The sequence below is a fragment of the Salmo salar genome, chromosome 19, assembly GCF_965601325.2.
Source record: "Salmo salar chromosome 19, fSalSal1, whole genome shotgun sequence".
Classification (NCBI taxonomy): Eukaryota; Metazoa; Chordata; class Actinopteri; order Salmoniformes; family Salmonidae; genus Salmo; species Salmo salar.
In genome coordinates this window covers 11,207,966-11,233,308 of record NC_138309.1, presented here as the reverse complement: position 1 = coordinate 11,233,308, position 25,343 = coordinate 11,207,966, and the positions used below count along the sequence as shown (strand labels likewise).

At 44.2% G+C, this 25,343-nt stretch overlaps 1 protein-coding gene across 2 annotated transcripts in view; it reads right to left on the bottom strand.

The window, feature by feature from the left end:
* Nucleotides 1-25,343, bottom strand: part of pola1 (polymerase (DNA directed), alpha 1) — a 108,062-nt gene that overhangs the window by 19,381 nt on the left and 63,338 nt on the right. For both annotated transcript variants that reach the window (XM_014157251.3, XM_014157252.3), the window contains 9 exons: nucleotides 19,109-19,141; nucleotides 18,731-18,823; nucleotides 18,334-18,539; nucleotides 17,977-18,109; nucleotides 17,656-17,787; nucleotides 17,318-17,492; nucleotides 12,305-12,486; nucleotides 10,853-10,984; nucleotides 7,438-7,554 (listed from right to left, as the gene is read on the bottom strand). In XM_014157251.3, coding sequence (XP_014012726.3) covers nucleotides 7,438-7,554; nucleotides 10,853-10,984; nucleotides 12,305-12,486; nucleotides 17,318-17,492; nucleotides 17,656-17,787; nucleotides 17,977-18,109; nucleotides 18,334-18,539; nucleotides 18,731-18,823; nucleotides 19,109-19,141 — 1,203 coding nt within the window. The remainder of the gene's footprint in view (nucleotides 1-7,437; nucleotides 7,555-10,852; nucleotides 10,985-12,304; nucleotides 12,487-17,317; nucleotides 17,493-17,655; nucleotides 17,788-17,976; nucleotides 18,110-18,333; nucleotides 18,540-18,730; nucleotides 18,824-19,108; nucleotides 19,142-25,343) is intronic.

The following is a 25,343-nucleotide window of genomic DNA, read 5'->3' as shown; positions in this document are numbered from 1 at the left end:
TGACATAACATTGAAGGTTGTGCAATGTAACAGTAATATTTACACTTAGGGATGCCACCCGTTAGATAAAATACGTAACGATTCTGTATTTCACTGAAAGAATAAATGTTTTGTTTTCATATTAATGACCTAAGGCTCGTATTTCTGTGTGTTATTATGTTATAATTAAGTCTATGATTTGATATTTGATAGAGCAGTCTGACTGATTCATTCATTCAAACAGCACTTTCCTGCATTTGCCAGCAGCGCTTCGCTGTGCTTCAAGCATTGAGCTGTTTATGACTTCAAGCCTATCAACTCCCGAGATTAGGCTGGTGTAATGTGAAATGGCTAGCTAGTTAGCGGGGTGCGCACTAATAGTGTTTCAATCAGTGACGCTCTGAGACCTTGAAGTAGTTTTTCCCCTTGCTCGGCAAGGGCCGCGGTTTTTGTGGAGCGATGGATAACGATGCTTCGAGGGTGGCGGTGGTCGATGTGTCCCTGGTTCGAGCCCAGGTAGGGGCGAGTAGAGGGACGGAAGGTATACTGTTACACTGGAAATACTATAGTGCCTATAAGAATATCCAATAGTCAAAGGTATATGAAATACAAATGGTATAGAGAGAAATAGTCCTATAATAACCACAACCTAAAACTTCTTACCTGGGAATATTGAAGACTCATGTTAAAAGGAACCACCAGCTTTCATATGTTCTCATGTTCTGAGCAAGGAACTTAAACGTTAGCTTTTTTACCTGGCACATAATGCACTTCTACTTTCTTCTCCAACACTTTGTTTTTGCACTATTTAAACCAAATTGAACAGGTTTCATTATTCATTTGAGGCTAAATTGATTTTATTGATGTATTATATTAAGTTAAAATAAATGTGTTCATTCAGTATTGTTGTAATTGTCATTATTACAAATAAATAAATATAAAAATCGTCCGATTAATCGGTATCGGCTTTTTTTTGGGGGTCCTCCAATAATCGGTAACGGTGTTGAAAAATCATAATCGGTCGACCCCTAGTCTGTTTCTCAAACTAGACACAATGTACTTGTCCTCTTGCTCAATTGTGCACCGGGGCCTCCCACTCCTCTTTCTATTCTGGTTAGAGCCAGTTTGCGCTGTTCTGTGAAGGGAGTCGCACACAGCGTTGTACGAGATCTTCAGTTTCTTGGCAATTTCTCGCATGGAATAGCCATCATCTCTCAGAACAAGAATAGACTGACGAGTTTCAGAAGAAAGTGCTTTGTTTCAGGCCATTTTGAGTCTGTAATCAAACCCACAAACGCCGATGCTCTCGATTCTCAACTAGTCTAAAGAAGGACAGTTTTATTGCATCTTTAATTATAACTATTTTTCAGCTGCGCTACCATAATTGCAAAAGGGTTTTCTAATGATCAATTAGCCTTTTAAAATTATAAACTTGGATTAGCTAACACAACGTGCCATTGGAACACAGGAGTGATGGTTGCTGATAATGGGCTTCTATACGCCTATATAGACAATCCATTAAAAATCTGCCGTTTCCAGCTACAATAGTCATTTACAACATTAACAATGTCTACACTGTATTTCTGATCAATTTGATGCTATTTTAAACAGACAAATTTGGATTTTCTTTCAAAAACAAGGACATTTCTAAGTGACCCCAAACTTTTGTACAATTGAAGTCGGAGGTTTACATACACTTAGGTTGGAGTCATTAAAACTAGTTTTTTCAACCACTCCACAAATTTATTGTTAACAAACTATAGTTTTGGCAAGTCAGTTAGGACAAGTAATTTTTCTAACAATTGTTTACAGACAGATTATTTCACTTATAATTCACTGCATCACAATACCAGTGGGTCAAAAGTTTACATACACTAAGTTGACTGTGCCTTTAAACAGCCTGGAAAATTCCAGAAAATGACGTACATTTACATTTTACATTTTAGTCATTTAGCAGACGCTCTTATCCAGAGCGACTTACAGTAGTGAATGCATACATTTCATACAATTTCATACATTTTTTTTTTTTTTTCTCTGTGCTGGCCCCCCGTGGGAATCGAACCCACAACCCTGGCGTTGCAAACACCATGCTCTACCAACTGAGCTACAGGGAAGGCCATTGGCTTTAGAAGCTTCTGATAGGCTAATTGACATTATTTTTGTCAATTGGAGTTGTGGATGCATGTACCTGTGGAGGCATTTCAAGGCGTACCTTCAAACTCAGTGCCTCTTTGCTTGACATCATTGGAAAATGAAAAGAAATCAGCCAAGACCCCAGAATTTTTTTTTGTAGACCTCCACAAGTCTAGTTCATCCTTGGGAGCAATTTCCAAAGGCCTGAAGATACCATGTTCATCTGTACAAACAATAGTATGCAAGTATAAACACCATGGGACCATGCAGCCGTCATACCTCTCAGGAAGGAGACGCGTTCTGTCTCCTAGAGATGAACGTACTTTGGTGCGAAAAGTGCAAATCAATCCCAGAACAGCAGCAAAGGACCTTGTGAAGATGCTGGAGGAAACGGGTACAAATGTATCTATATCCACAGTAAAACGAGTCCTATATCGACATAACCTGAAAGGCCGCTCAACAAAGGAAGAAGCCACTGCTCCAAAATCGCCATACAATGCCAGACTACGGTTTGCAACTGCACATGGGGACAAAGATCAAACTTTTTGGACAAACGTTCTCTGGTCTGATGAAACAAAAAATAGAACTGTTTGGCCATAATGACCATCATTATGTTTGGAGAAAAAGGGGGAGGATTGCAAGCCGAAGAACACCATCCCAACCGTGAAGCACGGGGGTGGCAGCATCATGTTGTGGGGGTGCTTTGCTGCAGGAGGGACTGGTGCACTTCACAAAATAGATGGCATCATGAGGGAGGAAAATGATGTGGATATATTGAAGCAACATCTCAAGACATCAGTCAGGAATTTAAAGCTTGGTCGCAAATGGGTCTTCCAAATGGACAATGACCCCAAGCAGACTTTCAAAGTTATTGTGGGAAGCTTGTGGAAGGCAACCCGAAACGTTTGACCCAAGTTAAACAATTTAAAGGCAATGCTACCAAATACTAATTGAGTGTATGTAAACTTCTGACCCACTGGGAATGTGATGAAAGAAATAAAAGCTGAAGTAAATCATTCTCTCTACTATTAATCTGACATTTCACATTCTTCAAATAAAGTGGTGATCTAACTGACCTAAAACAGGGCATTTTTACTAGGATTAAATGTCAGGAATTGTGAAAAACTGAGTTTAAATGTATTTGGATAAGATGTATGTATGTATGTATGTATGTATGTATGTATGTATGTATGTATGTATGTATGTATGTATGTATGTATGTATGTATGTATGTATGTATGTATGTATGTACGAATGAATGTATGTACGTATGAATGAATGTATGTACGTATGTATGTAATGGTCATCTATGGCCATGCGAGACACACAGCTGTTGACCCACGATGCACTGCCTGGTGAATAACTAACCATGAATCCCATAATGGATCCTTGGTTACCGTTGCCAACACAGAGCTGAGCACACACACTTCCCCTCTCACACAAACTAGCCATACACACAAAGTCGCACTGGACTTGACTGACAGGTGTCGAAGAGGCGTGGCTAAAGGTGTTACAGGTCGTTATTGAATTTAGAGCACACACAACCACACACGCACAAACGCCTCGTCATTCGGCTCAGTGCTTTGTTCTTGTACTGACACCATTTCAATTTGCACCACAAATCTGCTGCATTTTCAGCCTGGCTGCCCAAAGAGCAAACCAGCTGTGAAATTGCCTCTCTAGGGAGCGAACAACCCCCCCCCCCCCCCTCCACACACAACCTCGCTAACTACCCCCCTCACTCAATCTGCACACACACCCATATAGTAGGTGCACTTCCCTTTCTCATGCAAGTGAACCTGTAAAGTATGGGCTGAGAGGGAGAGAAACAAGGGGAGAGAGAGAGAGAGAGAGAACAGGGGGAGAAACAATTGTGGGAGAGCAAAGAGGGGGAGTGAAGAGTGAAAGAGGATGAAAGGGAGAGAAAAAGGGGGAGATAGCATACAAAATGGGTCTAAATAGCTAAACCACAGCCAACAGTCTAAAACAGACCACAAAAGCCTACACAAACTGAACACGGTAAAATGCCCCCCCACTACAATTAGTATTCTATTCAGACAGGTACTGAGAGGTCAATGACTACATGGATAACTGCATGCTACATGACAAAATAAGTGTGTAACTGTGACAGTCTCCTGCTCAGTATGAGATTCATACAGTAAATATGGCACAGTCAGCCATCACTAGTACTAATCCATAAACACTGGAGCTACATCTCAAGGTTCCATGCCATACACTGAGTGTACAAACATTAAGCACACCTGCTCTTTTCATGACATAGACTGACCAGGTGAAAGAAATGATCCCTTATTGATATCACTTGTTAAATCCACTTCAGTCAGTGTCAGGTTAAAGAATGATTTTTAAGCCTTGAGGCATTGTGTTTGTGTGCCCTCCAGAGGGTGAATTGGCAAGACAACAGACTGGTAGATGGTAGTGGGTGCCAGGTGCACTGGCTGGGTTTTTCATGCTCAACAGTTTCCCATGTGTAACAAGAATGGTCCACCACCCAAAGGACATCCAGCCAACTTGACACAACTGTGGGAAACATTGGAGTCAACATGGGCTTTCGACACCTTGTAGAATCCATGCCCCTGAGGGCAAAAGGGTGTGCAACTCAATATTAGGAAGGTGTTGCTAATGTTTTGTACACTCAGTGTATATTCCACCTAGACACTGCTAACCTGCAGATCCAGTTGACCCCTTAAACACACACCACACACACCCCACTGTAGCTGCGAGAGAGAGGAGAGAGAAATCACTGTGTAGCTGTGCGTTGTGATATCTGATAGGGTTTAACTCAGACGTTGTAGCGTTGGGTTGAGTCCTCCCAGCGATCGGCTTCACAAGCCTCCATAATGAGTCAATATATGTAAATCTTTACTAGCCAAACACGGCAGGAAACAAAGACATTTAACTGGCGCTCCCGCTCGCTAGCGCAGCCCTGCACCAATGGGTAATTTCTCCCCATTCACAAGGCATAATTGCCTGCTATTTGAAGATATTCATGCTCAATTTTTGAAATTAATTTCAATTGGGGGGAAATGTAGAAATGTCAGCTTCAGTGAAAGGGATTTGATTTCAATTATCCTCGCTCAAAGGCCCTGTGATTTCCAAATACACTTAAGCGAAATTATGACAAGAATTTTTGTTCGGTGAATTTCAGTGTTTAAAGAGCGATTAGGCGATAATGGGGCGGCTTTGAGCCGGGAGTGAATGCAGCCGTCTCCCTCTGAAAGGCACTCAATTATCTCTGATTGCTCCAGCTATAATGTATCAAATAGAGATACCTGCTATTGCCGTAATTTGTGTGAAAATTAACATGCTGCAATTTCCACTAGAGAGGAAAAAAGAGCTTTAATGGGCGCCTGAACGTACATCAATAAAACTGAGGGAGAAAGACAGGGAGGGAAGCAGGGAGAGAAAGATAGATAGGGAGAAAGACAGGGAGGGAGGAAGAGGGAGGGAGGAAGAGAGAGAGGAAGAAAGAGGGAGGAGGAGAGGGAGAGAAGAGAGGGACAGAGAAAAAGAGTGGGAGGGGACTGAGCGCATTGGCTAAACTGAAAACGAAAGGGAAAAAAGAAGCGATAGAGAAACAGAAAATGAGAGAGAGAGAAACAGCGCATCAGATACAAAACGAAAGCAAGGGAGGGGGAGATTGTTAAAGAGGGAGAGAGAAAGAGAAATTTAATTTACTGAAAATATTACAAATTGCACCTGTGCATAACTCCCTCAAATTACTAACCAATCAACAAGAGTGGCTATTACTCCTCTATTACATGGAGATCAGAGAGTGAGGAAGAGAGTAGGGTGCGAGAGAGACATAAGGGGGGGAAAGGGAGGGAATATGAGAAGGGGAGAGAGGGAGGTAGCAGGAGTGGGAGAGAGAGCAAGCAGAAAACACATCACTGACAGAGACAGGAACGAGGCTGTGGAACGAAGAGTAAGAAGAGGATAGAGGGATAAGATGATAAAGGAGAAGGGTGGAGGCAAAGGGGAGAAAGAGGGGGTGACGGATAATGAGATAGAGAACGAGAAAAGGAGGGAGGAATGAAAGTACAAGAGGGGAGAAAGAGGGAGAGAACAAAAAGGTGGGAGTGAGTGGGCGAGGAGCGAAAGGGAGGAAGGCTGAAGGAGGAATGGAGGGAGCAGGGGAGAATAGGAGGGATGGAGGGAGCGGAGGAGAGAAGAGGTGGGTTAAGGGTAGAGGGGTGAGTTAAATGTTTTATTCAGCCAGCAGTTTAAAGTGGCAGGGCCCTCAGGCACAGAGAAGGACGCCTAAGTGGCCGTGGTGACAAGACAAATTGGCCTTTTGGGTTTCAACCTGTCGCCACACAACCCTACACACTGCTAGAGAGAGATAGAGGGAGAGAGAGAAGGGGAGGGAAAGAGGATGAGGGGGGGAGAAAGAGGGGGAAGAAGGGGGAGAGAGAAGAGGGAGGAAGAGGGGAAAGGGAGCTTGGGGAGAGAAAGAGGGGGAGGATCGAGAGAGAGAGAGAAAGAGGAAGCTTGTAGGGAAGGAGGAAGAAAGTGGAGAGGGAGTGAAAAAGAGAGGAAAAAGGGAGAGAACTACAGGAGAAAAATACATTGAAACGTCAGGGATAAAATGAGAGGGAAAGAGACGTCAGATCAAGTGAAGGCAGAGAAACACAGAAAGAAAAACATCTACCCTTCAGGCTAACCTGGTCTTCATAAAGGAGACAGTTTAAAACTACCAGTACCCTCCTACAGACACACACTCAAGGCCGTAAGAGGCCTGTGTAGAGAACAGAGGATACCCTTATCAGTGTATGTATGTTGTACTTCAACAAGAATTACAAGTGTGTGTGTGTGTGGGGAAGGCCTGTGTAAGAATCTCATTAAAGTATGAACACAACAGTTGAGGCAAGGACAGGGTGGGAGGGAGGGAGGGAGGGAGGGAGGGAGGGTGAAAGAGGAGAAATATGGAGGGGAGGTAAATAAAAAGGAGAGCAAAAACAAGGAAATGTGAGAGGGTGAGTGAGAAGAGAATTTAGACCATGTGAATAGACGAGAGGAGAGGACGAGAGGAGAGGACGCGACATGCGAAGAGGAGGAGAGCTGAGACGAGGAGGGGACAAGAAGAGAAGGGGATGAGAAAAGAGGATGAGATAAGAGAACGAGAGCTCAGTAGCTTTTAAAATGGCTCTACAGCACCATCACCTGGACAAACCATCCAACATCAATACAGTGAGTGTGTGGGTGTGTGTACACATCCAGTGTGTTTATGCAAGTGGATTATATGTGTGTGGTGTGTTCATGCTTGTGGGTGTATGTGTGTGCGGTGTGTTAGTGTGTATCTGTTACCTCTGGTTTGAGTGTAGAGCGGGTGCAGGCAGGACAGATGGGTCCAGATCTGGAGAAGGAGATAGGCAGCCTCCTAGTCCGGTTCTGACAGGCCTGGTCCTCACACACCAACCAACCCTGACATGGAGAGAGGGAGACAGAGAGAGAGGAGAGAGTGATGGGAGTGAAGAGGGATTGGGGGTGAAGAGAGATGGTGTGAGAGGGGGACAGAGACAGACAGAGAGACAGAGAGAAGCAGAGGAAATAAAATGATTATACAACATTGTATTCATATCAAGGAAACTTAAAAAAAAAAAAAACGAGGCTAACTTGCTGGAAACAATTACATAATTATCTGCCTAAATACACATAGATTAACTTTCTCCCGTCTTCTCTCTGCCTCCTCCCTAAATTGTATATTCTGGAATTTTCCAAGACAACCCCTCCATGTGAATAAGGCACATCTGCTTGAGCCTGGGGGTCCTTCCCTTTTCAGACAGGCAAAGCAGAGGGCAGCAGGTGGTTAGGACCCCTGGGGTGAGTCAGTGGCCTTGGACAGGTGCAGACCCTACTCCCTCTGTTCCCCTCCTCCTCATCCCTAATCTAATACCCTATATCTCCCTGGCCTGCCCTTTTGTGTTGGGGTTATTACCCAACTAATAACAGTTCCCAAGACATCCAACCCCTTACTACATACTGCACCTGTCCTACCACCTCACATACCAAATCCTCCCACACACAACGTCCCAGTTGAGCAGTCTAAGGGTGAGCCACACACCCCTTATGCACCCTTCACCCCATAACTCTCCCAGATATACTAGGCCACAGAGAAAAGGAGGAAATATGGAGGTCTCTTTTCCCCTGTATCAATAACAATCATAGAGTAGACAGATAAACTGAAGGGTCTATTGTACTGTTATCAATCTCATTAACCTGGTTGTAACCACACACACACACACACACACAGAATTGTGGTGAATATTATCAGAGCCAACAGAGCAGTTTAATGTCCCATGATCCTCGTGTCTGTGGCGGTTGGCAATGTTTAGATAACGTCTCTGGCCCTGGGGGTTGTGGGTAATGCTGTGAACTCTGGGAGATTGTAATTGAATTGGGACATATGTGTGTGTTTGGTTTTCGTTTATAGGCGATTGGCGGGATGCTGTGTGTGTTCATTAGGGATGTTATTGCCTGACTGTCTGATCCCAGAGTCTCCTGAGGACACAAGCCTAAACACACAGCACTGTTCCCATGGGCTGGAGATGCATGCGAACACACACATGAGAAAGGGTATATTAACTGATAAAGTCCTGTGGGTCTTTGAGTGAAACTGAGCAAGAGGAGAGAAAGAGAGAAAAACATTAAGCCAGAGAGAGAGCAAGAAGGAGATGGGGGGGGCTGATAATGACATAATTACAGCAGTCGCTACCTGACACACTGAATCCAGCCGTCAGATGACTTCCACACCATTTAACTAAACAGATTAAACTGCAGTGAGACAAGACACAGAAACTAGCCTACACTCCCTCCCTCTCCATCCCTAGTCCTCTCTCCTTCTTTCTGTTCTCCTTCTTTCTGTTCTCCTCCTATTTGTACCTCATCCCATTTTCTCTCTCCTCTCACACTTTTCTAACACGCTCCCCTTTCGTCCTCTGTCCAACTCTCTCCCGCTTTTTCTCCCTCCGTCCAGGGTGTGATAATGAGGCAGATAGTTGACTTTGTGGAGGGTTACTGTTTCACACAGTGATCTCAGACCAGTGGAACTCAACACACAGGAATCAACCTGGCGCGCGCACATACACACTATTTTGACTGGTGGTTCTCAGGATAAAAGGACTAGAGAGAGAGAAGAGACAGAGGTTCTAGCTTGTAAGGTAATCAATCCTGCCAGCTCTAGAGTTGAATAGGTCTGAAACCAGTCCACTTTTGTAGACAAAGCACGCAACCAGGCACACACACACACACACACACACACACACACACACACACACACACACACACACCGAAATCACCTCTCACTCTCTGAATAGAGCTGAAACCAGTCCACTTTGTACATCCTCCGCTTAATCAAAGCGGCTCCATTCAGCAATTTGACCTTTTGTTCAAAATAGGATTATCACCTTCTTCTCTATTTATTCCCTCCCTCAGCCAGTTTCCAGGGGTGACCCACATGACGAGAGTAATTGCAATAATTTGTTAAACGCCATGGCAACGGGTGTTTGAAAGGGGTAAATAAGAGGGGGGTCGGAATGACAAAATGAACCAACGACACTCGGGGGGGGAGCGAGAAAGATAGATGGAGAGGAAGATTGATGGAGAGGAAGAGGCAGAAGAGAGAGGGATCAGTGTTTGGCCAGTCTAGCAGAGCAGGTTTATTGATAATAGCAGGGGGGGGGGTTAACATCTCTGTAGGAACACGCGCACAGAGGTGCAGGCCAGGGCTTTCAGTCTATCTGGCCAGACAAACAGCTCCATTTGAGCTCTCCCTTCGTCTGAAAGAAATCCTTAATTACCACTCTTCATCGCCCCCTCTGTGTGTTTATACACACGTGTGTTCCTAGAGTGTGTGTGTGTGGTGTTAGTATTCAGTGGCAGCAGCTGTTTCACACATTACAAAGGGGGCGAGGGCCTCGTTCCCTGAGAGAGAGAGAGTGTATGTGCGTGTTTTTTGGGGGCACATTCGCCCCACTAATTGATTTCTGCTCAGCACTGTGGGAGAGTAACACCCCCTCCCCTACCTCCACACAATGCTCAATCTAAAAGACTAGCAGGCAACGCCACTCCAATATTCCACTGCATTCCACAATCCTGAAGACAGCATCAGCGCTAGTTCTAGAAAACATACAAGTTCTACTAAACAAAAAGTTCTAAAACCAATACAGAGAGTTCCAGAACAGTTCTAAAACCAATACAGAGAGTTCCAGAACAGTTCTAAAACCAATACAGAGAGTTCCAGAACAGTTCTAAAACCAATACAGAGAGTTCCAGAACAGTTCTAAAACCAATACAGAGAGTTCCAGAACAGTTCTAAAACCAATACAGAGAGTTCCAGAACAGTTCTAAAACCAATACAGAGAGTTCCAGAACAGTTCTAAAACCAATACAGAGAGTTCCAGAACAGTTCTAAAAGCCCTCCACACTATTTCTCCAACGAAAGATATCCAAATACAAGCTCCAGTCAGAGCCTGATTACTACAGTGAGTACAGTGTAGTGTATTCCAGGAAAGCACTAAAGCCTGAAAGAAAACTCCATTTGCAGTAATGCAGAAGGGCGAGGGGTGTGTGTAGCAGAGGGAAAGGCCAGTGTTCGGCATTCAGTAGAGATTAGGAATAAATAGTAAATCTGAGCAGGACAAAACTGCCTGCAATAAACCACACACACACACACACACACACACACCTCTCCCCCCTCTTACACACCCCGGTTGGTACTCACGCTGTAGTATTTCCTGATGTGCTTGCGGATGTCCAATAGCAGCTTGTTGCTGATGTGTGTGGGGTAGTCCAGAGGACGCCCCCCACAGGTCGGGTTGCAGCATCGCAGCATCGCCGCCTCCACCATCGTACCCTACACACAAACAGGGTGGGACTTCGTCAGCACAGCGCTGGCACACACACACAGGACCAGTAAAAGCCTGCTCTCCAGGTTTAGAAGTGGAGAACGCAGGACTGTAGGAATCATGCAGCACCACATATAGGCAGATCAAGTAGACCCCCAGCCAATCTCCCCAGCCTGCAGACCCCCAGCCAATCTCCCCAGCCTGCAGACCCCCAGCCAATCTCCCCAGCCTGCAGACTCCCAAGCTCCAGCCAATCTCCCCACTCATTCACCTGTCAGAACAGGCTTTCATAGGCACCAACCTGGACTGCTAACACAATGGAAATTCCTCAACTAGTAGCTAACTACTTCCTATCTGCTAAGGCCTAAACAATGTTCTCAATTAGTCAGTGACAGGACTGGGGAATGTCTCAACAGGGCTATGCATTTATTGCACTGATACACACATTTCCACACAGTGGTACATCCAGACAGTGGTACATCCAGACAGTGGTAGTGGTATTCCTACAGGGTTTCCCTGCTTTTACAGAAGTGGTGGATGGGGAGTTGGACTGACAGACGGATGGCAGGACAGCCGGGCGTACACATACAGCAAAAGTTTGAAGTTGGGTTTTCGTCCTCAGGAGATGACTAGAGAACATCAATTGATTTTCCTTCTTTCCCTATCTCGCTCACTGCTTCTTCTCTTCTCTGGTTTTGATAACAGCCGTCTACCTCGCTCTATTTGATGTTCTCATCCTCTCCCCCGTCTGTCTTTCCCATTCCCTCCAGCTCTTCTCCTCTCTTGCCACCCCCTTTCAATCTCCCTGGCCTCTTTCCGTCACTCCCCCTGTAACTCAAGTCAAGGCCCGCCTGAGTTGTTAGACCATGTTACAACTAATTAACGTACCACCTTATCAGTGTGTGTGATGTCAGAACCATGGGAGGACAAACGAAGGGGAAAGTGTCAGCTTCAAGAGTTTCTCTGCGACAAGAGAAAGCTGTGTCCGTCTAACTCATTACTGAGTGATAAGAAAACACACACACACACACACACACCCCCTCCCTTTTCCAGTGACCTCGGTTCCAGGAATGGCTGTAGTAGGTGGGTAGGAGTGTGATGTGTGAGAGTGAGTGAGTGAGAGAGAGAAAAAGCACAAAAGACACAGAGAGATCGAGATGGAGTGTGTGTATAGGGGTTTAGGAGAGCCTTTAAGTGCAGGAGTGTAAACTATGTCAATGAAGACAGACTGTGTGTATGAGTCAGTCCTGTCTAAAAATAAGACATGAAAGACTATAGCATACTATAGCATATCAAATGTGTGTGCGTGCGCACGTGCGTGTACGTACCGCTCCCTCAAACACATTGTCATAGACGTTATCGGTGGTACAGAGAGGGCAGGTGAATGTGAAGCGTTCACAGTCTTTATATTTCTCCTCATCAGTGAGTTGGACCGGAGCTCCTAGGAAGCCATCTCCCTCCTCCTCTCTCTGCGCCTGCTGCTGGGCCCGGAACTGACTGGGGTCCAGACCTGGGGAACACACACAATCAATCACAATATCTACACAGATGCTATTGGCGCCAGTTATAAACACACTGCTACTGAACAAACACACAAAACCAGTCTGAGGCAGAACCAATCAAGACTACTTTGTCTGAATGTGTGTGGCAATATGGTGAAGTTGACATACAGTGCATTTGGAAAGTATTCAGACCCCTTTACTTTTCCCACATTTTGTTACGTTACAGCCTTATTCTAAAATGGATTAAATATCCCCCCCCCACCATCGACACAAAATACCCCATAATGACAGAGAAAAAAATGATTAAATTTTTTTTTTTGCAAATGTATTACAAATTTTAAAAAACGGAAATATCACATTTACATAGGTATTCAGACCCTTTACTCAGTACTTTGTTGAAGCACCTTTGGCAGCGATTACAGCCTTGAGTCTTCTTGGGTATGATGCTACAAGCTTACCATCTGTATTTGGGGACTTTCTCCCATTCTTCTCTGCAGATCCTCTTAAGCTCTGTCAGGTAGGATGGGGATAGTGGCTGCACAGCTATTTTCAGGTCTCTCCAGAGATGTTAGATCGGGTTCAAGTCCGGGCTCTGGCTGGGCCACTCAAGGACATTCAGAGACTTGTCCCAAAGCCACTCCTGCGTTGTCTTGGCTGTGTGCTTAGGGTCATTGCCCAGTTGGAAGGCGAACCTTCGCCCCAGTCTGAGGTCCTGAACGTTCTGGAGCAGGTTTTCATTAAGAATCTCTCTGCACTTTAGTCAGGATAGAGGGAAAGATGAACGGCACAGTCTCCCAGTATCTGCCTCTGAAAAACATACCCACAGCATGATTCTGCCACCACCACGCTTCACTGTAGGGATGGTGCCAGGTTTCCTCCAGACATGAGGCTTGGCATTCAGGCCAAAGTGTTCAATCATGGTTTCATCAGACCAAAGAATCTTATTTCTCATTGTCTGAGTCCTTTAGTCCCCTTTTGGCCTGAGAGTCTTTTAGGTGCCTTCTAGCAAACTCCAAGCGTGCTGTCATGTGCCTCTTACTGAGGCTTCCGTCTGGCCACTATCATAAAGGCCTGATTGGTGGAGTGCTGCAGAGATGGTTGTCCTTCTGGAAGGGTCTCCCATCTCCACAGAGGAACTCTGGAGCTCTGTCAGAGTGACCATCGGGTTCTTGGTCACCTCCCTGACCAAGGCCCTTCTCCCACGATTGCTCAGTTTGGCCAGGCAGCCAGCTCTAGGAAGAGTCTTGGTGGTACCAAACTTCTTCCATTTAAGAATGATGGAGGCCACAGTGTTCTTGGGGACCTTCAATGCTACAGAAATTTGATGGTACTGTTCACCAGAACTGTGCCTCGACACATTCCTGTCTCGGAGCTCTAAGGACAATTCCTTTGACCTCATGGCTTGGTTTTTGCTCTTGACACTCTATCAATTGTGGGACCTTACATTGACAGGTGTGTGCCTTCCCAAATCATTTCCAACCAATTAAATTTAACACAGGTGGACAACAATCAAGTAATAGAAACATCTCAAGGATGATCAATGGAAACAGGATGCAGCTGAGCTCAAATTTCAAGTCTCATAGCAAAGAGTCTGAATACTTACATAAATAAGGCATTTCGGTTTTTTATTTTTAATACATTTGCAAAAATGTCTAAAAACCTGTTTTCGCTTTGTCATTATGGGGTATTGTGTGTAGATTGATGAGGGAAATTTTTTTTGATAATCAATTTTAGAATAAGGCTGTAAAGTAACAAAATGCATTAAAAGTGAAGGGGTCTGAATACTTTCCGAATGTAATTAAAATGTCAAATTAAAAATGCATATTTTGTCCAACGATATTATTGTGTAGATAATCCTCTGAGAAAACCAAATGGTCCAAACCTCATGTTTCTATGATAATACGTTCAAAAGTTATTGGAGTTCTTACCTTGTAGGATGTCCAAAATCAGGCCGACAAAATCAAGGCCAGCAAAAAAAAGTGCTCAAAAGTAAGGAATATTGCACAGTATCATGTCGACTAGGCTGGATGCTGTGACAGAATGAAGGCTGCCTAACTCATATTTCTTCTCGATCCACAGGACATAAAACAATATGGATGTAAGATATAGATTTTGAGACATGAGATCTAGTATTTTCATATACAGTGGGGGAGAAAAAGTATTTGATCCCCTGCTGATTTTGTACATTTGCCCACTGACAAAGAAAGGATCAGTCTCTAATTTTAATGGTAGGTTTATTTGAACAGTGAGACACAGAATAACAACAAAAATATCCAGAAAAACGCATGTAAAAAATGTTATAAATTGATTTGCATTTTAATGAGGGAAATAAGTATTTTACACCCTCTCAATCAGAAAGATTTCTGGCTCCCAGGTGTCTTTTATACATGTAACGAGCTGAGATTAGGAGCACACTCTTAAAGGGAGTGCTCCTAACCGCAGCTTGTTACCTGTAAAAAAGACCTGTCCACAGAAGCAATCAATCAATCAGATTCCAAACTCTCCACCATGGCCAAGACCAAAGAGCTCTCCAAGGATGTCAGGGACAAGATTGTAGACCTACACAAGGCTGGAATGGGCTACAAGACCATCGCCAAGCAGCTTGGTGAGAAGGTGACAACATTTGTTGCGATTATTCGCAAATGGAAGAAACACAAAAGAACTGTCAATATCCCTCGGCCTGGGGCTCCATGCAAGATCTCACCTCGTGGAGTCGCAATGATCATGAGAACGGTGAGGAATTAGCCCAGAACTACACAGGAGGATCTTGTCAATGATCTCAAGGCAGCTGGGACCATAGTCACCAAGAAAACAACTGGTAACACACTACGCCGTGAAGGACTGAAATCCTGCAGCGCCCGCCAGGTCCCCCTGCTCAAGAATACATATACATGCCCGTATGAAGTTTGCCGATGAACATCTGAATGACTCAGAGGACAACTGGGTGAAAGTGTTGTGGTCAGATGAGACCAAAATGGAGCTCTTTGACATCAACTAAACTCGCTGTGTTTTGAGGAGGAGGAATGCTGCCTATGACCCCAAGAACACCATCTCCACCGTCAAACATGGAGGTGGAAACATTATGCTTTGGGGGTGTTTTTCTGCTAAGGGGACAGGACAACTTCACCGCATCAAAGGGCGATGGACGGGGGGCCATGTACCGTCAAATCTTGGGTGAGAACCTCCTTCCCTCAGCCAGGTCATTGAAAATGGGTCGTGGATGGGTATTCCAGCATGACAATGACCCAAAACACACGGCCAAGGCAACAAAAGAGTGGCTCAAGAAGAAGCACATTAAGGTCCTGGAGTGGCCTAGCCAGTCTCCAGACCTTAATCCTATAGAAAATCTGTGGAGGGAGCTGAAGGTTCGAGTTGCCAAATGTCAGCCTCGAAACCTTAATGACTTGGAGAAGATCTGCAAAGAGGAGTGGGACAAAATCCCTCCTGAGATGTGTGCAAACCTGGTGGCCAACTACAAGAAACGTCTGACCTCTGATTGCCAACAAGGGTTTTGCCATCAATTACTAAGTCATGTTTTGCAGAGGGGTCAAATACTTATTTCCCTCATTAAAATGCTTATCAATTTATAACATTTTTGACATGCGTTTTTCTAGATATTTTTGTTGTTGTTCTGTCTCTCACTGTTCAAATAAAACTACCATTCAAATTATAGACTGATCATTTCTTTGTCAGTGGGCAAACGTAGAAAATCAGCAGGGGATCAAATACTTTTCCCCCCACCGTATAGCATATGCTGTTGATAATAATGCAAAATTCCTGTTCTTTTTCGAAGATTTCACAAAACATGGGGTCGCAATAGCTTTCAGAAATATGCATTTTCAAAACGCAGACATACAAAAAAAATCTGCGATGAAAAAGACAATCTGCATTTTATATTGAAAGTCAGTGTTTTTTGGCTTCAAAAGAGTGGTAAGGGGCGTGCAACTAATTGTGTTTCTATTTTCAAAGCTTTTTACATTTAATTCAGCTTGTGTCATGCCAATTCAGCTTTTAGCGACCCGTATAAAAAACTTGACCACCACAATATGTAAAATCCTCAAAGTTGCTGCAAGAAAGCTGCACGGCTGTCAGAGCTCGGTGCTTATTGGATGTATTAGGTTACGAAATCCGACTTTGTTGATATACTGTTAATCAAAAGTTAGAAAAACCCTACTGAACGACTCAGAACATTAATAAATCATATTTGTCTTGGTAAAATATATTTTAAAACATAAGGAAGTGCTATTTTATCACCAAATCACTCTGGGGAGAGTGGGTGGACAGAACTCTAACATATGGTATGGTGGAGACTGTAGAGGAAAAGGTAGAGAGGAAGGACAGAGAGAGCGCAGATCGTGAGGGAGGTGTGATAAAAACAAACCGGAAATATCAGATTTTTGTAAGGATGCCAAAACAATCAAATCACTGTGTGTGTGCAAGCAGCTGAGATAATCATATCATTAGAAGCTGAGCAGCTGAACACCCATTTCATATTCCCAGGTGAACCCAAACACTGACACACAGAGAAAACACACACCTTCCGTGGCTAAGTGAATAATGTGTTAGTAAATCAGTGTTGAGGACTAGGCCACAGAACCCCCCACCTCTCCTTCCCCCCCATAGCAACACACACAGTGCCATCTACAGACAGAATGTGAAGACCAAGGACAAAGGTTTCTGTTAAGAACTATATATCTACTGGCTCTCATCTCTAAGGCCAGGATTTTCTCCAGACCATGTGACCTTATCAGGGAAAACTTCAGGCCCCAGGCCAGGAAAGCCTCTACAATTCATATCTACTCTAATAACAGTGAAACAGTGCTGAGAACTGAGACCCACCAAGCCATGTAGCGATGAGGACCCCGTCGATACCCTCGATGGGCTCACAGATCCTGCCCACCACGGGGTGCACTTGGTGGGCAAGGTAGTACTGGGTGTCCAGGCTCAGCCCGGCCTGCTTCTGGAGCTGCTCCAACGCGTAGGCCCTCTGACTGGCTGCCAATGTAGAGCCATCCTGGGGGAGAGGAGAGAGGGAGAAGGGAGAGAGGGTCAAAAACACTTCTGTTATACAACACAGACACTTTCATCCACAGATACACTGACTGAAAGTCCCTCTCCAAAAAACCACACCTGTAAACTCATAATACACTTGCCATCACACACGCCCCCATCCCTACCTGGCAGATGATGTAGGAGACTGTGTCTCCAGCTTTAACCCTTCGTCCGCTCTGAGAGTTGATCCACAGAGCCACGTGAACATGAGGAAGAGACTTCTTGTCTGGGTAGTCCTGGGGGTCCTTAGTCAGGGCCTGGGAGAAGGGAGGGGAGATGAGGGAGAGAAAAAGAGGGAGAGAGCGAGGGAGGGGTGATGGAGAAAAAGAGGGAGAAAAAGAGAGAAGGGAGATGAGGAGAAAAAAGAGGGAGAGGAGAGAGAGCATTGATACAAACTCACACTGTAGACACGCATACCAACGCAAAGAATGTTGAAAAACACACACCTTGTGTATCTCATACTGGTTGAGCGGGATGGTTCCGTTAGTGACCTTCTCTCCCAACTCCACAAGGTGACACTGGATGTTCTCCACGATGACGTCACGGTTCTGGTCCGACAGGATTTGACCAATCACATAGCTGAGAAAGAGGTGGAGGAGGAAGATGGGTAGAATCAGGTCATTGATTAACATTGCCACGACTAAGGGGAAGCAGCCAGAGCAAGGTTTGAACCAGCCAACCCTGCAGCAACAGCAAACACACTACCTTCTGTGCCAAAATAGTTGAGACCTCTTGGCATTATACAAGAGGAAGAAGGGGATGAGTACAGTATATAGTGTTCTCTAGTTGACGAGTCCACCTACTTGCCACACTCCTTGGCGAGGTCACACCAGTCCCTTCTTACGATGTCCAGCCCCTTGAGTTCCTGCTTGGTGCTGTAGCGGCCACCCCCCAGCGGCTCCACCACCAGGGCAGCGTACTTCTTCTTCTTCAGCAGCAGCAGAGACTTGAACACCCCGTCGATGTCAATCTCCAGGAGCTTGTAGAGCTTGTTCACCTCAGCTTTCACCTGGGGGAAGACACAGGCAATGTCAATCTCTCTTTATCCATCTGGCATTCTGTTCTCTCTATTCCACTTTCCATGCCTTTATTTCACCATCAACCCACCCACCCACCCACATAATATAACTGTTGGAGTATGATTACGATGGAGTCTCTTGCTCTAGACCCCTCTATTTCTCCCTCCCTCCCTTTCCTTACTTTGTTTCCTAGTTTGTAGACCTCCTCCAGACTGGAGCTGTTGGTGTTGATCATGATGGAGTCCGTGTCGCCGTAGATCACTTCCAGGTTCATCTGACACACACAGGAAGTCAGAGGTGAGGAGTGGGGTCTAAAGTAGGACTGCGTTCGAATTGGTACGGAAATTCCCTATTTAGTGCACTTCTTTTAACCAGAGCCCTGGGCCCTGGCTAAAAGAAGTGCACTATATAGAAAATAGGGTGACCTTTTGTGCGCACCACCTAGCTCTTGGTCATCAGTAAGGATATTGTTACACTGTTCTTTCTAACATGGCCATGTAGTGACTACTGGTGAGCTATTCCATTGATCAGTTAGGTTTAGAGTAGAACAAGTACTCACCTTCTGAACCATGTCTTTGGTGTGCATCAGGATCTAAGGGAAACACAGGACAGAACATCATGAATACAAAAGCCCTCAAATAGCATAATGAACTGTCAAGTAGGGCTGTTGCGGTGACTGTATTACTGCCAAACTGGCATTCATGAGTCATGACTGCTGTCAAATTCCACGTGACCGTTGAGTCACGGTAACCTCCTCTTATGCACTGTGTACATGCATTGGTAGTACTCAACTCACTAACGACCATCAGGTGCAAATGGCCTGGTACTCAGGGCTCTATTGTCCCTCCATCAGGTCCTAATGGCCTGGTACTCAGGGCTCTATTGTCCCTCCATCAGGTCCTAATGGCCTGGTACTCAGGGCTCTACTGTCCCTCCATCAGGTCCTAATGGCCTGGTACTCAGGGCTCTATTGTCCCTCCATCAGGTCCTAATGGCCTGGTACTCAGGGCTCTACTGTCCCTCCATCAGGTCCTAATGGCCTGGTACTCAGGGCTCTATTGTCCCTCCATCAGGTCCTAATGGCCTGGTACACAGGGCTCTATTGTCCCTCCATCAGGTCCTAATGGCCTGGTACTCAGGGCTCTATTGTCCCTCCATCAGGTCCTAATGGCCTGGTACACAGGGCTGTATTGTCCCTCCATCAGGTCCTAATGGCCTGGTACACAGGGCTCTATTGTCCCTCCATCAGGTCCTAATGGCCTGGTACACAGGGCTCTATTGTCCCTCCATCAGGTCCTAATGGCCTGGTACTCAGGGCTCTATTGTCCCTCCATCAGGTCCTAATGGCCTGGTACTCAGGGCTCTATTGTCCCTCCATCAGGTCCTAATGGCCTGGTACACAGGGCTCTATTGTCCCTCCATCAGGTCCTAATGGCCTGGTACACAGGGCTCTATTGTCCCTCCATCAGGTCCTAATGGCCTGGTACACAGGGCTCTATTGTCCCTCCATCAGGTCCTAATGGCCTGGTACACAGGGCTCTATTGTCCCTCCATCAGGTCCTAATGGCCTGGTACTCAGGGCTCTATTGTCCCTCCATCAGGTCCTAATGGCCTGGTACTCAGGGCTCTACTGTCCCTCTAACCACTCTGACATCAATGCAAATGAAATGGAAAATCACAAACATTTATCAAGACAGTCTCCTGTTCTTAAAACTGACCGTTACATATTTTTTTTAATACCTCACTGTGATGATAAATTTGAAGGAAAAAGTTCAACAATAGGATGAAACTCAGAAGAAAACATGGTTGTTGTGGATGTTGTTTCAAAGGCAAACAACACTAATGGACAGCACTTTAAGGTGATTCATTCAAAGCATTTAAGACGTTGCATGTAGAACACCCATACGCTCACTAGAGCTCAAGCACAAAAATAAATAATATATAAAAAAATAAATATTAAAATAATGATTGTGCCGTTATACAATACCTAGCCTAATATCCTACCACATATGTCCAGTCTATACTCTAAAATAAAACAATTATAGTAATCACCTTTGAGTGTGGACTGTATTATTATGCATTCTGGATGGACTGGTTACCTTACGCTACGCTCCAAACCTATGCACGAGAACGCATAGGGCCTAGGCGATGCTGTTGGTTCATTGATTGTGTAGAGTGGCTTACAGAGTTAGTCTACTATTATAGTGAATTTGTATTGTATACACTGTGTGTGTGTGTGTGTGTGTGTGTGTGTAAATATACTTTATTATTTTTCCCCCCACATTGTTTGGACTGTGGCCCATCTAATGATTTCAATGTCAGAAAAATCTGCTGTTTTTGCATCTTTGTGTGTGTGTGCGCGCGTGCACACACACGCATAAAGCCTTGGTGATTTGCTATTAAATGGAGGATAATTGGCTAATAGGGCCATTAGTCTCGCTGCAATGGGCCTTCAAACCCACACACACACAGCGAGCCTAATGACTCCTAATGGCCTCAATAGCCAACAGAGTGAGTGACGGACCAGAGAGTGGGAATGAGAAAACAGATGAAGCGAGTGAGAGAACGAATGGAGCTGTGCTCAAATGGGGACAGGCAGAGAGAAAAAGATAAGAAACAGAGTGAAACCAAGAGTGAAGTGTCTGTTCAAATGCATCAAGGAAAGGTGTAAGAGAAAAATGGACAGAATAAGGAAGAGAGAGAGCTTGAGGGATAGATGGACAAACACTAAGGCACTAGTGCCTGTGTCCTTTGTAGCAGAGGGATCCTAACAGGTGGGGGTTGAGTGTGTGTGTATAGTGCAAGGGTCAGGGATGCTAATCTGAGGGTGGGGTAAGAGTGGTAGCTTCTCTCTTACGTTCCATTTGTTTTCAAATTAACTTTCATTGTCCTTTAGCCAAATGCACAATCCTAGTCATATTAGCAACCCATGCTACTTTTTGCATCTTTAGATCTCACCTCTTTCTACATTTCTAACAAATATTTTCATCTCAGTCTCATGAAACCGCTCAGGTGAGGAGCGCTTTTGACAATGGTGTTATCCTCCTAATAGCATTATGGAATGAACATTCACGAGTAGCCTACTACCTTGTGCGTATAGCTGCACTTATAATGTTAATAAATAGTTTATCAGCATTTTAAGCTAAACATTCATATATGTTGCATCAGCCTCTTTGCTGTTTTAAAAAATAAATTATGTAGCCTACGCCTGCCTACTGGTTGTATGGATCTATCGCCCCACAACTGTCCTCGAATTTGTTCGGAATAGGCCATTTCTTTCTCGCAAAAAATGACAAGCTGACCAATAGAATAGGTCAACTTTTCTATTACGGGGAATAAAAGATCGACAGAGTAGTGATTTTGCTGTTTGTTACTCGTCTTGCTGGTTGAGGAAAAGTAAACGGACAGTTATTGTAACATTGAAATTCGCATCGGATTTCAGTAATGAGCACGTATGCAGTTGCTTCCTCAAGATGCATGTTCTGTTAAAATGAATTATCATAATCTGTCATTCTGAGCACTGTGGGTGGACGCCCTAAATCAGGCACCCAATGCATATGGGTCTGGTAAATTTCTCAAATGTCCAGTAAATTAAAATGCTGCAGGTCAAATGTCAGGTGCCACATTTTCTTATCTGAAACCCTGACACACACAACCCTCCGCAGGGACAAGGACAGGGCTATTTGAGACCGACAGCGCGGGGAGAGGAGAGGTTACGAGTGGTTTCCCCTCCCTGAAAATAGAGTGGGACTTAAGCTTTATGGGCTGCTACATACCTCCGATACAGGATGGAGGGAGATGTGAGGAGAAGGGAGGGAGAAGGGGAAGTTTGAGTAATTACAGCACAGCCTCGTCCATTAGAGACTACCACCAAGGTCATCCTACATCACATGCACGCGCAGGCACATGGACACGCAGACACACACATGCCTAAGAATGTAATATTGTGCCTAAAAATGTCAAAACAGGGAAGAAAGAGATGGAAGGAAAGAAAGCAGCTGAGATTAAAGAGAGGTGGAGCGAGGGAGAGGAGGTGAGGTAGTGTTCATATAATTGATGCGTGGTCTGATCGTATTTAGCCAGTTTTCCGTATGCTTTCAGCGACCACAGGATGGACCACTCAAGGAGCCACCCCACTGAAAGACTAGTCATCTGACCATGAATTTGTGTATGGTATCCAAACCGACGACTGCACTGTACTAACCACCGCACATATCACAGATACAGTGCCTTCAGAAAATATTCACACCTGGTGACTTTTTCTTAATTTTGTGGTGTTACAGCCTGAATTTAAAACATATAACATTTAGATTGTGTGTCATTGGTCTACACACAACACCCCAATGTCAAAGTGGAATTATGTTTGTACCAATCTTTAATAATTCATTAAAAATGAAAATCTGAAATGCCTCGAGTCAATAAGTAATATAATTGATAATTGTAAGGTCCCTCAGCCGAGCAGTGAAATTCAAACACAGATTCAACCACAAAAACCAGGGAGGTTTTCCAAAGCCTCGCGAAGAGCACCTATTGGTAGATGGGTAAAAATGTAAAAAGCAGGCTTTGAATATTACATTGAGCATGGTGAAGCTATTAATTACACAATCAACAACATTGTAGTTACTCCACAATACTAACCTAAATGACAGCGTGAAAAGAAGGATGCCTGTACATAATAAAACTATTACAGAACAGGTATCCTATTTAGAATAAGGCACTAAAGTAAAACTGCAAAAAATGCAGCTAAGAAATTTGCTTTATGTCCTGAATACAAAGCGTTATGTTCGGGGCAAATACAACACATCACTGAGTAAAACTGTTCATATTTTCAAGCATGGTGGTGTCTGCATCATGTTATGGGTATGCTCGTCATCGGCAACGACTAGGAAGTTTTATAGGATAAAAAGAAACGGAATAGAGCTAAGCACAGGCAAAATCCTAGAGGAAAAACAGACACTGGGAGACAAATTCACCTTTCAGCAGGACAATACCCTAAAACACAAGTCCAAATATACACTGCAGTTGCTTACCAAAACAATGAATGTTCCCGAGTGGCCTAGTTACAGTTTTCACTTAAAATCAGCTTGAAAATCTATAGCAATACTTTAAAATGGCTGTCTACCAATGATCTTGACAAAGATTGAATATAATTTTTTTTTGCAAATATTATAAAATCTAGGTGTACAAAGCTCTTAGACTTATCCAGAAAGACTCACACCTGTAATCCATGCCAAAGGTGATTCTAACATGTATTGACTCAGGGGTGTGAATACTTATGTAAATTAGATATTTCTGCATCTTATTTTTAATACATTGGCAAAAATCATGTTTAGACTATTTCATTATGAATTATTGGGGCGGCAGGTGGTTAGAACGTTGTTAGAACGTAGTGGTTAGAACGTTGGACTAGTGACCAAAAGGTTGTAAGATCGAATCCCTGAGCTGACAAGGTAAAAATCTGTCTTTCTGCCCCTGAACAAGGCAGTTAACCCACTGTTCCTAGACTTGCCTAGTTAAAGGTTAAAAATAAATAAAAATTATATTTCGACCAATGGATTGGTCGAAAGAACAGGACGACTCTCGGTCGACCAAGATTTGTTTTAGTGTTTAAAAAAATGTTTAAACTTATATTTCCATATATAGGGTATCTGTCTGTGTTTGAATAAAAGCAACTACATATGCACTGACCTTGTATGATACTTTAAGCATAGCCTACTGTTTGATTAAATAATTAAGACACACAAATTACTCAAGAGCCCGATGGTCACACTATGTTAAAAGAAATGACAGCGGGTGCCTGTGACTGGCGCACGTTGTCTCGCTCTCCTCCCTACTGCTGCAAAAAGGCACCACAGCACAGCGTTTATTGCAACATTTCAGCAGTTTCTTACTTGTTTCTGACTGAAAAGTTCTGTTATCCAAATTCCTCATTTGTTTAGGAAAAACATTCCCTATTCCCTCAACCCTTGCTCTCTTTACGTGAAACATGCAAGCATCAATAAATTGGTTATAACAAACTCCGAACACAGTAACACATGATACCAAAATGCATGACATCAAAATGCATTCCTCCAAAGAGGAACTCTAGAGCGCTGTCAGAGTGACCATCGGGTTCTTGGCACACCTGTTAACAGGCATACCTGTTAATTGAAATGCATTCCAGGAAATTATCTCATGAAGCTGGTTGAGACAATGCCAAGATTGTGCAAAGCTGTCATCAAGGCAAAGGCTGGGTGTTTACTCGTCTCTGCTGCCACCGCCGCATTTTTCTCAATCCCAATACGCTGGTTAACTTTACTCTTAAGCACATAGCAACATGGGGAAAGGCGCAATTCTACAGCGCACTGAAGTTTGTTTCAGAACCGCGGACAGTGACCGTATCAAAACGCAGGAGAAAGCGCATTTGTTATAAAATAATATTTGATTTATTAATGTTGCAGCATATACAGTTTCAGTATCACATGTCTTAGAATGACGGACTGTGCCATCCCCGTGGCCTACGCAACGGATTAATCCACTGAGACAGGCTCGAATCAGACAGGTGTCTTGTGCACCATGAAAGAAAAAAAATTATAATGCGACTGCTCAACTAAAGAAATCTCGGTCGACCAACAATCTATCGACCAGCCAACTAAAGAGGGTCAGCCGTAGATGGGTGAGATTTTGTATATATTTAATCCATTTTGAATTCAGGGTGTAACAAAATGTGAAATAAGTGAAGGGGTATGAATACTTTCTGAAGGCACTGTAGTCCACACACACACACACACACACACACACACACACACACACAC